General features: G+C 47.3%; 2 protein-coding genes across 2 annotated transcripts; both read left to right on the top strand.

Moving 5' to 3' along the window:
* Window positions 1–236: 236 nt before the first annotated feature.
* On the top strand, window positions 237–4,009 carry LOC114907130 (leukocyte elastase inhibitor-like). The gene is made up of 3 exons (XM_029242826.1): window positions 237–756; window positions 842–1,009; window positions 3,118–4,009. The coding sequence occupies exons 1-3, from the start codon at window positions 655–657 to the stop codon at window positions 3,520–3,522; spliced, it is 675 nt and encodes a 224-aa protein (XP_029098659.1). The 5' UTR covers window positions 237–654; the 3' UTR covers window positions 3,523–4,009.
* A 7,778-nt stretch (window positions 4,010–11,787) lies between these two features.
* Window positions 11,788–15,003, top strand: LOC114906480 (leukocyte elastase inhibitor-like; the record flags this gene model as incomplete). Its single annotated transcript, XM_029241585.1, has 3 exons — window positions 11,788–12,539; window positions 12,960–13,134; window positions 14,820–15,003. Coding segments are annotated over exons 1-3 (370 nt in total), but the record flags the coding sequence as incomplete, so codon positions are not given.
* Between the last annotated feature and the right edge of the window lie 6 nt (window positions 15,004–15,009).

Here is a 15,009-nt window from a genome sequence, read left to right as displayed (position 1 = left end):
GGTCGGGAGGTGGGGCTGAGTCTCCTCAGGCTGTTTTTCTGGTTTGTGTTTCTGTCGTAGTCACGGAACGGTTGAGGCACCCACAGGACACCTGTGTTCCTTCCATCAGGGACTGTCACGGCCATGCCACATCATGAGTGGGGCCTGTGTTTCAGGGGAGGAACTGTCCTACCTTTTGGATATTTGTTAAAAGCTTTCCTGTGACAGTTAGGCATCTAACTTGGAAGATTTGAAGAAGGGAGTTATTTATTAGTGACAAAACATTTTGGTTAAGAAATTGTTCTTTTCCTGAAAAAGAATGGCCAGTCACAAAATGAGGCCACTACTTATCCCACGTTCCAGAAAGGAAGAGTTTTCCTGGTTTTAGCCTTTAAACAATTGACTTGTTTTGAAGCATCGGCCCTTTGGGGGCAGATTGTGTCCCCCTGATCTGCCCCTCGAGTTGGTCTATTTAAAGTAGAAGCACCCCAGGGGGCTTGGCTAACTTAGTACCATGTTAAAGGAAATTAAATAGAAGGAAGCATTTGAGTGGCATTTCATTGCTAATCAAAGGTCAGTTCAAATGTGGAATTCTGATAGGTGGATTTTTAAAAAGCTAACTTTGTCTTTTTAGGGAAAATTCCAGAGCTGTTGGCCTCAGGTGTGGTTGATAGCATGACTAAGCTGGTGCTGGTGAATGCCATCTATTTCAAAGGAAACTGGCAGGAGAAATTCATGATGGAGGCCACAAAAGATGCAGCTTTCAGACTGAATAAGGTGAGGGCAGGTGACCGTCTAGATGACTGTGCGCTCTAAATCCACGCTGACAACAATGTTAGTGATCTGTGTTTTAATTGTTTAGAAAGACACAAAACTAGTGAAAATGATGTATCAGAAGAAGAAGTTTCGGCTTGGCCACATCAAGGACCTTAAGTGCCAGGTGCTGGAACTGCCCTACCAGGGTGAGGACCTCAGCATGGTCATCCTGCTGCCGGATGACATCCAGGACGAGTCCACGGGGCTGAGGAAGGTGCGCCTCCCCACCTCCCCGAGTGATGCGCGGACCCTGTGTGTGTTTGTGTGTGTCTGTGTCAGGCGTAGGTGCTTGTTCTTTGTTTAGTGAGGTGACCTGGTGTTCCTTCCCAGTTTCCCGTCACTCCTTTGTAAAGTAGCCCATCCGCATGTACCAGTGCGAAGCTCCACATTTATTTATTTATGTTTATAGAGACTTATTATTGAGGTATAATGACATGTAACATTATGTTAGCTTCAGGAGGACAACATAATTATTCTATAACTGCATATAATGTGAAAGGGTTACCATAATAAGTCTAGTTAACATCCATCACCACACAGTTATAATTTTTTTTCTTGTGATGAGAACTTTTTTTTTCCTGTGCATATAATTTTATTTTATTTATTTTTTTATTGTACGTTTTTTAACATCTTGATGGGAGTATAATTGCTTTACAGTGGTGTGTTAGTTGCTGCTGTATAACAAAGTGAACCAGCTGTTCGTATACACATATCCCCATATCCCCTCCCTCTTGTGTCTCCCTCCCACCCTCCCTATCCCACCCCTCTAGGTGGTCACAAAGCACCCAGCTGATCTCCCTGTGCTGTGCGGCTGCTTCCCACTAGCTATGTAGTTTACCTTTGGTAGCGTATATGGCACGCCGCCAAATGCCACTCTCTCACTTCATCCCAGCTTACCCTTCCCCCTCCCCGAGTCCTCAAGTCCCTTCTCTAGTAGGTCTGCGTCTTTATTCCTGCCCTGCCCCTAGGTTCATCAGTACCGCTTTTTTAGATTCCATACATATGCCTTAGCATACGGTATTTGTGTTTCTCCCTCTGACTTACCTCACTCTGTATGACGGACTCTAGGTCCATCCACCTCATTACAGATAACGCAGTTTCGTTCCTTTTTATGGAAGCCCCACATTTAAATGTTCACCTACTATCGGTGCACAACGTGGCGGGAACATCAAAGGTACACACCGAGCGTAATGCTGGCCAGTGGCAGCTCGTGGAGACTCCCTTAGATGAGCTTTAGAGGAACGTGCCATAAATGGGGACTGTTTCATTAAAAGAATTTTTTAAAATTAAAAACCCTCGACCATTATCGTTTCGCCATGTGCTGTAAAATCTGGTCATTCTCACCCCAGTTCATGTAGATTGTGCATTAAATGTCCAATTGCTACATGACAGGAAAAGATCCATGTGACCTGTTAGTCTGAGAGATGAGCCCACTGCCTAACCTGAACTTTGTCTGCGGTTTCTCTTATTGTAATTTAAAGGCAATGGTATCTCTTGCCAGGGCCAGGAAGAGGCAAAACTGTGAAGAGTGAGGTTTTTCTTCAGTGTCTCTGGCCTGTTGTGTGCTTTTCCCCTCCCCCATCCCAGACCAAACTTGTTGTTGGATGGCGTTTAATATTAGCCATTTGCAGCTCTAGAGCATAAGTGAAAACCACTGTGTTCCTTCTTTCAATTGTATCTCCATATTTGTCCGTTCCTGATTATCAGAAAGAACGTCTGGAATTACCAGCATCAGTAGAAAAGTGGAATGTGTGTGTGTTCCAGTGCAGTAGCAGTAATAATAGTAATGACAGTAGCTGACCTTACACAGCACTTGTATAGGGTGACTCATTCAGCACTCACAGTGCTCCAGGTATGTGCTACTGTTATCCCATTTTAGATGAGGAACTAGGTCCATTTCTGTTTACCAATGAGCTACATCTATCAGAGATAACTTCAGCTGTGTGAGGTTCCCAGATAAACACAGTGATCACTGGGGTTCAGAATAAACAGAATGAAATAAATGGAAGAAAGCTTTAAAATATCCTCTTGCATCACTCGACCAATTAGGGCAATTTTAGCCAGGATGACCCGTGACCCAGTGTGGCAGGGGCCTGGTAAGTCCTGGGTGGATGGGCCCTTGGTGGCTGGGAACGCAGCTCTGTTCATTATCACCAATAGTCAGAAAGAAATGAAATCCTCCAGATGGAATCTGTGTTGGAACAAAACATGAAGGAAGCTAGGGAGCAGCTGACATGATGGGCCCGTTCATTCAAACAATGCTTCATTAACTTCCTTCTATAAAATGATTTCCGCTCTTCTTTTTGCCCATTCCGAATCCAGATTGAGCAACAGCTGACTTTGGAAAAGCTGCGTGAGTGGACCAGACCCGAGAATCTGGATCTCCTTGAGGTCAATGTCCAGTTGCCCAGGTTTAAGCTGGAGGAGAGCTACGAGCTCAGCACTCTGCTGGCCTCCCTGGGTATGCAGGAGCTCTTCAGTAGCAAGGCTGACCTGTCCGGCATATCAGGAGCCAGAGGCCTCTCTGTATCGAAGGTGGTCCACAAGTCCTTCGTGGAGGTGAACGAGGAGGGCACAGAGGCGGCGGCTGCCACCGAGATCACCTTCGTCGCCCTCTCCTTGCAGTTGACAGAGGAGTATTTCACCGCCGACCACCCATTCATTTTCTTCATTCGGCACAATCCCTCCACTACCATCCTGTTCCTCGGTAGACTTTCCTCCCCATAGAGACCAGAAATACAAGGTCAAGCTTGGAGCATTTTACCTGCCCTTTCAGTGGTGACCATTTTCATAGATCTTTACCAGTATAACTACTATCCAAAAATGAATCTTTAATCTCCTTTGTAAGCTCAGTCCTGTTGTCTGGTTACACCCATTAACTTGGCATGGGCATCTGTTCTTCTTTGTTTTTTTTTCTGCGGTACGCGGGCCTCTCGCTGTTGTGGCCTCTCCCGTTGTGGAGCACAGACTCCGGACGCGCAGGCTCAGTGGCCATGGCTCACGGGCCCAGCCGCTCCCCGGCATGTGGGATCCTCCCGGACTGGGGCACAAACCTGTGTCCCCTGCATCGGCAGGTGGATTCTCAACCACTGCGCCACCAGGGAAGCTCAATCCCTCCTCTTTTTAAAGCTTAATTTAACGAACACTTTGAATGTTGACTTTGGCCCAGATGCTGGGGATATAAAAATGAAAATAAATAAATAAATAAAAGAAACTTGCCCCAGTATGATCTGACATTGCGAGTGGGAATGACTCCTGCTTCTAACACTCCTTTGGTATGGGCTATGAGAAGCTTCCTTACTCTGTGTCCTGTGGGTATCAAGGTAGGACCCTCCTCCCACGGGTCCTGTAGAGAAGATTAACTACCTCTATGCATCTCTAGCCCTGAGGGCAATGCCTGGGACAGGATAGGTCCCGGTGAGGTCTCCGGAGTTTAAGCCCAGACATCCTGCCTTCCACGAGGGTCCACACTGCCACCCCAGTCCCACACGAGTGCCTTTTCCTCCCAATCCCGCTGTATTCCTCTACACCTGACGTGGCACAATTCTCATCATTCTGTCCCGAAAAGCTTTCTTCCTAAAGCCAGGTGCAGGGACTACCTCACCGTACCCAACCTGCCCGTTTATTTTATAGACATTTCTCTATGAACTATTTAATATGGTTCTCCTGTTCATCCCTAACTTCTTTTTAAAAGGATTACAATTTGCCTTCTTCCAGAGACAACGGCCCGAACTCCAACTTGTTAATACTTTCAAACACCCTGTGAAAATGCAGAGATCAGGGTTTCATGGCAGCGGCAAACTTATGTTAATTTGGCTTCCAGGCATAGCGACCATTCACAGTTTGAGAAGGTGGCCCTCAGCTCATGGTGTGTTCCTCTGTGTATTATCCCAGCATGTGCGGTTTAATATTACTTAGACCTATTCTCTTTCTTTTTTTAAAAAAAGACAAAATGTAGAGGTATTTCCTGCCAAGTCAGTTGATTTATTGACAAAACGGGTGCTCAGTAATGCTATATACTTCAAAGGAAAGCAGTTCAAGCAGTTTGATAAAAAGTATATTGGGGAAAAGCTTTTTAAGTTAGCAAGACAAGGCTATGCCTACCTATGCAGGAAATGTCTTGAGACATTGGGATCCTGTTACGGGCTGAATGGTGTCCCTTCGAATCCCGTGGGGATCAAGGTAGGTGCACTGGCTTCTCATTGCGGTGGCTTCTCTTGTTGCGGAGCACGGGCTCTAGGCGCGTGGGCTCAGTAGTTGTGGCCCATGGGGTTAGTTGCTTCGCGGCATGTGGAATCTCCCCAGACCAGGGCTCGAACCTGTGTCTCCTGCGTTGGCAGGCGGATTATTAACCACTGCACCACCAGGGAAGCGCCCACATTTCTCTTTTAACTATAGTAAATACAGCACTTTGTATACAAAAATTACTTTTTATGTTTAAAATGTTTCCATGCTCATGGACAATTATAAATTTTGTTTACGGTTAGAGATTGCATATCTAAAATAAAATAGCTTGTTATCTAGAGTGCACTCCAACATGGAGATAATGTGCTCATAATAATCCCATTTAACATATTTACAAAACACCACTGTGAGACCTCAACCCCACCAAGCTTCAAGTTGATCAAAAGTATAATAATTCACTTATTTAATTTCTTAAACTGAATCGGAAAACAAGCGAATTCAAAATTACTTTTGAAGAGAGGGAAAAGAAATCAAGATTTTTGTGGATGTTCTGGATGTCCGATAATCAGCAATTTGAAGGTGGGGTCAAGTCTGGGAGGAGCTCACGTCCACTTTCAGGCTGTGTGAGCAGGACGAATAATTCGGTCATGAGGAAACCCCTTAGAGGACCGACACTCCGCTTATGCTTGTAGGGCGAGCCGGCCAGGAGGACTTGGAGGGAAGCAGTGTTGGTGGCATCCACACATTCCCCTGAGGGGAGGGGGTGAAGAGGTGGTGCCTCTAGGACTTCAGGTTGGAAGAAAGGGGTGCACGCTGTGTGTTCACGGGGTGACGCTCTCCTTGTGGCCCAAGACTGGTCCGCTGACGGGGGACGGGGTGGGCGTGCTCACTCTCACGTGTGTCCTGTTTAGAATCAGATTCTTATAGCACCTTCTATCGTTAATTCACCTTGTTTTGAGCATCTGAATTTTCTTCTTCCAGTTCCTTTCCTAGAAGTCTATTTTGCTCTGGGGAGCACAGCCGGGGGTGTTCAGCTTTTCACATGGTGACCTCGTGTTTCAGACGACCCGGACTCAAGGCTGACAGTTTTTCAAGACGAGTCTAGGTCTTCATACTCTTATAAGAATGCTAAATTCATTACTTTGTACCATCACTGAATGCAACAAGTGCGTGGCAAGCTTGTCTGCCCTGTAACCTGTTTTATCCGACTAGAAACTTGTGAACAAAATCAAGAGGACTGTAAAATTCCAGCTACTACTGCACAGCACTCCCAACCCTGGGGGACACTCAGGGGACAGGGTCTGTCCTCACGTCTTCAGGCCACGCTGCCAGGGCTGGCCAAGCCCCTTAAGGACCAGCCTTCGCCCCAATTCCTGCACGCTGTTGTCATGGCTGCATCTGCCACACAGCATTCCGGCCGGGGACCAGCCTCATGTATGTCACAGGAGGTCGTGGAGAGGACGTGACCACTGGTTGACCATCGAGCTGGACCCGGGCAATGGGAGGCTCCTCGCTCCCTCCCGTCTTTGGGATGTACGTCTGCCCACAGTTCCTGCACTAGGAGCCTCTTCAAGGACTTCTCACCTTGAGTTTGCAACTATAATTACAACAACTTACCAGGCATTTTGAGCTATGTTAATCTGGCAGATGACTTGACATTACTTCTTTTGCTTTATTGTGAAATATAATGCACAGATCATAAGGTTAATTGAACAGTTAATTATAAAGCATGCACCAAGTGACCCAGGTCAAGAAAGCAAGTCTGCCGTGCACAGGAAGCTGCCTCTGCTCCATGTGACTCCCCCTGGTCACAGCCCCTTCCTCTTGTCTCCCCACAGCTAACAGCCCTTCTAACTTTGTGAACAGTTCCTTGCTTTTCTCTGTGGTTTTACCCTTCTGCTATAACCCTAAGCAGTACAGTTTGCTTCAGGCTGATTTTGAGATTTCCATAAATGAAATAATGTTGCAACGTCGTCTTCTGAATCCGGCTTCTCTTGCTCAACTTATGTTTTGGAGCTTCATCCATGTTGTGAATGCAGCAACAATGTGTCCATGTTTGTTACTATATAGTATTCCATTGGATGGATATATCACGATTTATGTCCGCATTCTGCTGTCGCTGATTTTTGGGGCTCACCGAGAATGGTACCTCCAGCATTCCTATAAATGTCAGGATGTAAAATGTGAATACATTTCTCTAGGAGAAGGGTGCTGGGTCAACATTCTTAAATAACTGAACTTGAATAATGATCACCAAACTATTTTGCAAAGTAGTTTTCCCAGTTTATAATCCCCCCAGGAGTGAGAGAAGCCCAGTGGATCTACATTCTTGGCAACACTTTGAATTGCAGAATTTTAAAAGTTTTTGGCAATGTGAGTGGAAGAGATCTCATTATGTTTTAAGCTTGTAAGTTTGTATTTAACGCCTTTTTATACTTTATAAGCCATTTCGATTTCCTCCTTTAAAGTGTTTATTCAAATTGTTTGCTTGGGTTTTTTTTAATGTGTTTTTAATGTGCTTTGTAAAAGTTATACACAAACACGAAAACCGTCTTTCCATTGTATGCCTTTCAATTCTCTTTCGGTTGTGTGGCTTGTCTTTTTAACTGTCTTAATGTTGTCTTGGTAATAAAGAGAAATTATTGTTTTTAAAGTAGTAGATTTATTAATCACTCCCTTTATAGTAAATGCTTTCTTTTTCTTCTTTAAAAACTTCTTCCCTACCCCAAACTCATGGAAAATTCTCCTACATTTTCTTCTAAAACTTATTTCATTTTATTTTTCATATTGCTTTCATAGATCTTAAATACCCTTGGCATTGATTTTTCGGTATAGTGTGAGGTAAGGAATATTTTCCTTCTTTCTTTCTTTCCCTCTTTCTTTCTTCTTTCCTTCCTCCCTCCCTCCCTCCTTACTCGTCCCTCCCTCCCACCCTCCCCGTCCCTCCCTCCCTCCCTCCTTCCTTCCTTTCTCTTTCTTTCTTTCTTCCCTCCCTCCCTCCCTCCTTCCCTCCCTCCCTCCCTCCTTCCCTCCCTCCCTCCCTCCCTCCCACCTTCCTTCTCTCTCTCTCCTCATCTTTCTTTCTTTAATTTTTTTGCATATATTCAATTGCTGCTACGTTTTTAAAGTATTCTATCATCTCCCCACTGTTGCCTTGTCACCTGTCATACGTCAAATGTCAGTACCTGCAAAGATCTGTTTCAGCCTGCCTAGCTTCACACACACGCAAGTGCATACACACACAAAAACGCACACCCTTTCTTTGGAATGTTTATTGGGATTGGGATTGATTTAAAAAATCAGTCAGAGAAAAACGACTATCATTGCAATATTGAGTTCCACTCAATCAACGTGATATATTCATTCTGTTAGATTTTTAAACATTTCTGTTAATAATGTTAATTTTCTTTTTGTATAGAGGTTTTGCATATATTTTATTAGCTATATTTCCAGGTACTTGATTTTTTTGATGCTATTTTAAGTGGTATTTTTCTTTTAATTTCATTTTCTGTTTGTTGCTAGAAATACTGGTATTTAGTCATTATCTTGCTAAACATGAGTAGTGAATCTAAGTACAGAGTTGGATAAAGTGATCAGTGCACTCATGCCAATGGTCATATAGACAACACTGCCCGTAATGGATTTAGGATGTATCTGAATACAAGGGGTATGTACGCAAATTGACCATATACTGGGCCATTAAGCAAGTGTCAAAACACTTCTCACCATTGAAGTAATATAGAGATCATGTTCCCTAACCACAATACAATTAACCTTGAGGTCAGTAGCAGAAGGACGATTAGTTCTCAAACATCTCTTGGTGCCTGTCTGGCATTTTCTCCTTCCCATGGCTTTTACGAACCTATAGCTGTGGATCTTTGAAAAATTCATACGGCACCACCTTTGTCATTTGGCGCCTTGAACCAAGGACTGACGTGTCCCCACATGAGAGAGTAGACAGGACGCTTCTTACCTGGACTTGGGGATTTGAGTGTGGCTGGGTGTAGGAGGACAGGAAGGGCAGGGGCTCACTAGTTCCTCTGAGTCCCTCGGGCACACCCAGCACAGTTAGGGGAGTGGAGATGCTGGGTGGCAGAGGACCCCGACCAGCTTCAAGCTGACTAATCCTGGTCGGAGGGTAGGGGTGGGAGGGGAAAGACGGGAAATGATTACCGATGTTCAGTGTGTTTTCTTGCTACTTTGTACTGATTTCTGTTAAAGTTTAGCATGCATGCAGCAAAGCAGACAAGTTATGTGTGCAACTCAGTGCATTATCCCCAAATCCATACCCCTGCGTAACCACCCGTCAAGGCATGGCAGGTGGGCAGCATCCCAGAAGCCCTCCTCTGCCCAAGCCACTCCCACTCACAACGCTTGTGTTAAAAATGAACTGGGGATTTGCTCTAATCCGGCCTCCCAAGGCAGCTGACATGGACGTGAGGGTCATGAAGGAGGTTGATAGGCACAGATCTCCAGCGACAGGAGGCACACGATGACACGCCACATTGCGCGGGACCTGGGAAGCACCCAGGTGGGCCAGCAAGCAGAGGAGGAGAGGGCAGAGGTGGTGGGGCCTTTACTGGGGCCTGTATTTGGGCTCTTGCAGGAAGGAACAGGCAAGGCACGGTAGGTGCACTAGGTAAGCTTGGGACTGGACTGGATAGTTTGGGTCATTTTGGTGGGCTCGCGCTGCGCGGGTGGGCTCTAGCTGCCTGGTGCTGGGGTGGGTTAGGGCCGGCGGGACTTTGATGAAGGGGAGAATTGAGAGTGAGGGCACTGAGCTGCTTGGTTTGTGTATCAAGGTGCGCTTGCAGCGGAGTCGTTCCCCATCTCTGGGGACCCGCCGGCCCTGGGCCCGCAGTCTCTCCAGAATCAAGGTCCCAGAGGCCACGCATCAAGGACAATGTAGTCAGCGCAATCCGCCTTCCTCCCAAGGGTCCCCTTCTCTCCTGACCTCTACCCCCACGGGCTGGTTCTGCGCTTCTGAACTCTGTGTAACCAGAAGCACACAGCTCACACCGCTGCGTGCGCGTTTTCCTTTCACGGTGCGCTTGGAGATGCAGCCAAGTTGCTGTGCGTTGCCGCGGTTTGTTCATTTCTGCTGCTGTGCGCTGTTCTGCGGTATCACTTCTCCATTCTTCTGCTTGGACCTGACTCAAATCCCGCTGCGATGAACATGCTCGCGCATGTCTCTGGGCGCCCGCCCTCACGCGCATTCATTCTGTTGGGTTTGTCCCAGGGGACGAAATAGCTGATCTAGCCAGGGTACCACACCTTCGAGCTGAGCAGATACGCCCAACATTGCCCACACGGGCCGTGCCATCCTGCCTTTCCGAGAATCTCTGTGTGACCTTGGTCAGGGGCCGTTTACACTCTGAAGCCGCAAGAGCGCACAGAGTGGTTACTCTGCCTCGACCTTGCAGAGCACGTGGATTGATGGATGATTGGTGTATAAAGTCCCTTCTGTCCGAACCTTATACAGTACATGTATTGACTTAGGAAGTGGTTTCATTTCATATTTGACTCAGGTTACTAACTCCAGGTGAGTACAAATACAAAATGTCAGGAGAAGAAAAGAAAATTCAGAACCCGTGTTTCCTTCGTTTACGTGTCTGGGATTTTAATTTTACAGCGCAGCCTCTTTCTCTCGGCTTCCTCACACAGACCTCTTGCTAGAAGCTGATGAGGGGTCTCTAGCTCTCTGAGACATGGTGGAGACGTTAGCGGTTTTATCAAACCACTCAACTTAACTATGACTGGCTTTCAATAAATGTTGTTTTCTTTATTCCAATCAGCTGGAAAGCACTCTACAATCTTAGTTATTAAGATATAGTTTAAAAAATCTATAGAGAGTATTTTTATCTCTCATTACTGGGTCTTCTCTGGCCCTTATAAACAAATTCTCAGAGTCAAAAAGATCTACAAACCCATTTACACTGTATTATCCATACTAATTTAAAAATAGGATTTTTCCTTTGTCCCCTTTTCATGTTGAGATTTGCAGGAAAGCACGGGAGAAGTTTCAAGAATGCAGAATTATTACATACCCTCAAGTACTATCAATTTTGGTGAAATTACATACGCAGGCATTTAAAGGGGGGAAGAAAAGACCTCACAGAAACAGCTACTGCTTTTCTTCTTCAACGATAGTCATTCTACTTTAACATTACCTATAGGGGAAAAACTGGTCAGTTTACATTTTAGTATAATGGGTGAGAGATACTTTATTCGCACGGATGGGCGTTCTCATGGTGTGCCTCGGGTATGTGAGTTGACCCAGCCTGCTGGGCTCATCACTTGCCAGGGGAGTCTTGGGGCTGGACTCATGGCTTCCTGAGGGACAGAGACATCAAGGATGCTGTTTGGAACTGATTCTGTTTTATCTCACCCTAGAGGCCCCTCCTCACACACACACCCCCAGCCCCCAGTAACCCGGAGTTTTGGAGTGTTTGGATAAGATTCCAAAGAGGCTGGTTTGCCCTCTAAGAAGCGGCACCTTGTCATCTCAGTCATTCACACCTTAGTAGGAAATAGCCCATCAGGTCCTTTATGGAGAGCTGAGTTTGCCTGGAACTCAGAGAGGTGCTGAGGCCCCAGGAGCGCGCTGCATGGAGCCCCGCTGACCCGCCCTGTGCCCCGCCCAGCCGCAGCCCTGACTCCTAGGCAGTGCATCATCCTGGGGCAGGGCCGCCCCGCCTTCCGGGGACACTCCCTTCTGCCTATAAGGGCCGCGCTCTGCGCTCTCCGCAGATCACGCACCTCGCCCAGACAGCCCAGCATCGGGTAAGGCCGGGCAGGGATCTGGGCCGGGCGGGAGAGGCTCCAATCCGCGAGCACCCCTCGGGGTCCCGCGTCCGGTGGTCACCCCGCCCCGCCGTGCGCCCCGCGGGGTCCCCGCGTCCGGTGGCTACCTCGCGCCGCCGTGTGCCTCGCGGGGTCCCTGAGTCCGGTGGTTACCGCCATCTGCCCTGCTCCCCACCCGGGGTCCCCGGCGCCGCGTCCGAGGAGCTAGGCCCGGCGGCCTGCGGCAGACAGAGGTCGCTCCCTGGGGCCTGAAGGCGGAAGCGGAAGCCGAAGCCGGAGTCCAGAATGTTTCTCTCTCTGTGACGGTTTCCAGGCAGCCCCAGCGGAGCGGCTTCTCCTTTCTGCGGCTGGAGGCAGGGAAGGGAGGCCAGTGCGATCCTAGAGATTATTTATCAGCAACAACAGTAATAATTCAACTTAGGACTTACACGCTGGGCAGCCAGCACGACTGTTCCTCTTCCTCGATTGTGTGTGGGCTGAGAGTCGAGGTCAGGTGGGGAGAGTGCTTGGCTGAGCTGAGCACAAGGCCAGGTGCTTCACCTGCAGCCCCTCCGTGCCCGCGGGAGTGACAGAGGATACTTGTCACCTTCTCCTTGTCGGGCTGCCCTACCTGACCCCGGGGCCTGTGTTGGCTTCCCACTCTCAGATCCTTCACCAGCTGTGAGACTGGGGACCTCTCTAAACACCAGCAAGGGAATCTCAAATACGACGATACTTCTGTCTCTTTTGCAGGAATTTGCTTTAATGAGTAGCAGGTAGCTATGATTTTCTAATAGAAACATTCTTTTTCAGGTAAAAGTGGGCAGTGGATTCATGGCTCAAATGAATCAGAGACTTGAACGGAGGGTGGGAAGTGTGCCCTCCCACGTGTGGTAGGGAAGGGCCCAGATGCACCTGTCTGCACGGCCGGGGCCCTTTAGGACAAGGAGTCCTGATCCCATGTCACTGCTGAATCCTTGGCCAGTCGCCCCAAGCTCCCACAGTTGTGCACATGGAGTGTTCTTGCCTTCCGCTTGAGAGAGAGACAGAGAGAGACAGAGAGGGAGAGAGAAAGTACAAGTTCGTTGCAGGGTATTTCAGGGTGGCTGGCGTGAGTTGAGGAGGAGATGGGGAAGTGGCGTTGCCGATTGGCTGGTGTGGCAGGGGGCAGCTCAGGGCTCTGCTCTGTGTTGCAGCCTCACCATGGAGCAGTTGAGCACGGCAAACACCCGCTTCGCCTTGGACCTGTTCTGCGCCCTGAACAAGAGCGATCCTGCCGGCAACATCTTCATCTCCCCCTTCAGCATTTCATCAGCGCTGGCCATGGTCTTTCTGGGGACCAGAGGCAATACCGCAGCGCAGATGTCCAAGGTGAGCAGAAACTAGCTCTCCCAGCTGGTGCCTACCACACAGACCGTACCAGAAAGTTGTGCCTTTGAGCTCTTGCAGCGCGTTTGTAGAAAACTGTATTTCGGTGTTCAGCATTGTGTGTTATATTATACATTATACTTCATGAAGTCAGACTTTCAGAAAAAGCCCCAGGAAAAATCCACTGGGATGCAGGCTGTCATTCATGACCCAGTCTTTACTGAGCACCTGCGATGTGCCAGGCTCTGTTTTTTGTGGGACTGAGGACGGAGCAGGAAGAAAGCCGACAACCCCCTGCCGTGCGCTGCTTCCGTTCCAGCAAGGAGTCTGCAAGGCTTTCCTGTAATCCAAGTCCTCCCCGGCCCAGGACTGTCCAGTTTCCGCTTTGCCTGTGATGCTCAGCTACTCACATAATGTCGGCTGTGTCTTGATTCTTTTGAGCATAATGACACCTAGTCAAGAAGTCAAGGGGACACGAGAGCCTGTGAGTCCGTGTTCCTACCCCTGGGCCTGGCACCAGGTGTGCCCTGGTGGGCTGTGACCCCCGTTCCCGAGTGAGCAGTAGGGCCCTGCAGGGAGAGGGGGCGGGGATGCTGAGGGTCCTGCCTGTCCTTGGTGGGTGTGGAGGGCACCTGTGTGCGGGGCGCGCTTTATGCTGAGTGGGGAACTCTGGCTTTCCTTGAAAAGAGGGGTGAAAGTGAAGGTCTTTCTAACACACGGGTCACAGATTACGCTGCACTTAGAGCCAGGGAAGGTCCAGCCCGGATTCACGTTTATGGGCCTGTTCCAGCTGCAAAGCTTCTATTTCTGTACTTTAGGAAACACCAACCTTTTTCATCACTGCAGATACAAAAGCGTTTGAAAGCTTTTAAAAATCCACTTTAAAAAAAAACCCCGGTACTAGTCATTGTTAGTCATCCCCTGCAAGGTAATCTGAGCTTGTGTTTTGAGGCTTTCCAGGAACTTTATAAGCTCAGTAAAGAACAGTCTTAAGGTTTTACCCCTGTTTCCAGTAAAGAGATCCGTCACAGCACCCCCACGCACATTCCATATCTCAGTGAGTAACTGGCCTTTGTACAGGGTGGCGGTTCTTCCTTGTGCCTTAAAAGCAAGGAACCAGCTCAGGCCTCATAAAACCAGAAAGGGACTCTAGATGTAACTGATGTATGGGAATTCAAGTTTGCCCCATGTTAAGTTTAAGGAAATTATTTTTAAGTAAGTGAGTTACTGATGCCAGTACTGCAAGGAAAAAAAATAAAAACCTCTCAATCTGTACCATCTCTGTGTTCTCACATAGCTGATGCTTCTTATCTTTACTGTTTATTTCTGAGAACTTTCAGTAAAATTATATTTGTATAGAATATACATATGAACTTACCACTCCCGATTTTTGGGGAAAAAAGCAGACTTGTGTAAATATTTAGCTTGTTAACCACTCCTATTTGTGGAACTCTAATTATAACAAAAAAGTGATGGGAAAACAGTTTCCAATGTCCTTATTATGTTTCACCAAGCTATACATTTTGGAGTTTCTATTACTTGTTCTCCAATGAAAAATGGAAAATAAAGATGGCTGGGGATCATCAATAATTAGTAATATTAATTTTATTTGACGGAAGCAAATGCCAAGGAACCAGCTTATAATTTCAAAAGAAATGGTTATAGAAATAACGTTTTCTTTCTTTTAGGCTCTCTATTTCAAAGAGGTTGAGGAGATTCATTCGGGATTTCGGAGTTTGAATGCTGATATCAACAAACATGGAGCTCCCTACATTCTGAAACTTGCTAACAGGTTATATGGAGAGAAAAGCTATGATTTCCTCCCTGTAAGTACTTTGCTCTTCATGTTCCAAAACTCACTAGACAATGCAGACTCTT

This window comes from Monodon monoceros, unplaced genomic scaffold (genome assembly GCF_005190385.1).
Source record: "Monodon monoceros isolate NGI ecotype Baffin Bay Population unplaced genomic scaffold, NGI_Narwhal_1 Contig1408_ctg1, whole genome shotgun sequence".
NCBI lineage: Eukaryota > Metazoa > Chordata > Mammalia > Artiodactyla > Monodontidae > Monodon > Monodon monoceros.
Note: the sequence above shows the minus strand (reverse complement) of the source record. Positions and strands in the feature narration are given on the sequence as shown.

Coding starts and splice junctions, on each gene's coding strand:
- LOC114907130 (XM_029242826.1), top strand. CDS start 655: ATGACTAAGCTGGTGCTGGTGAATGCCATCTATTTCAAAGGAAACTGG. Junction 757..841: donor CAGCTTTCAGACTGAATAAG/GTGAGGGCAGGT, acceptor TTAATTGTTTAG/AAAGACACAAAACTAGTGAA. Junction 1,010..3,117: donor AGTCCACGGGGCTGAGGAAG/GTGCGCCTCCCC, acceptor TTCCGAATCCAG/ATTGAGCAACAGCTGACTTT.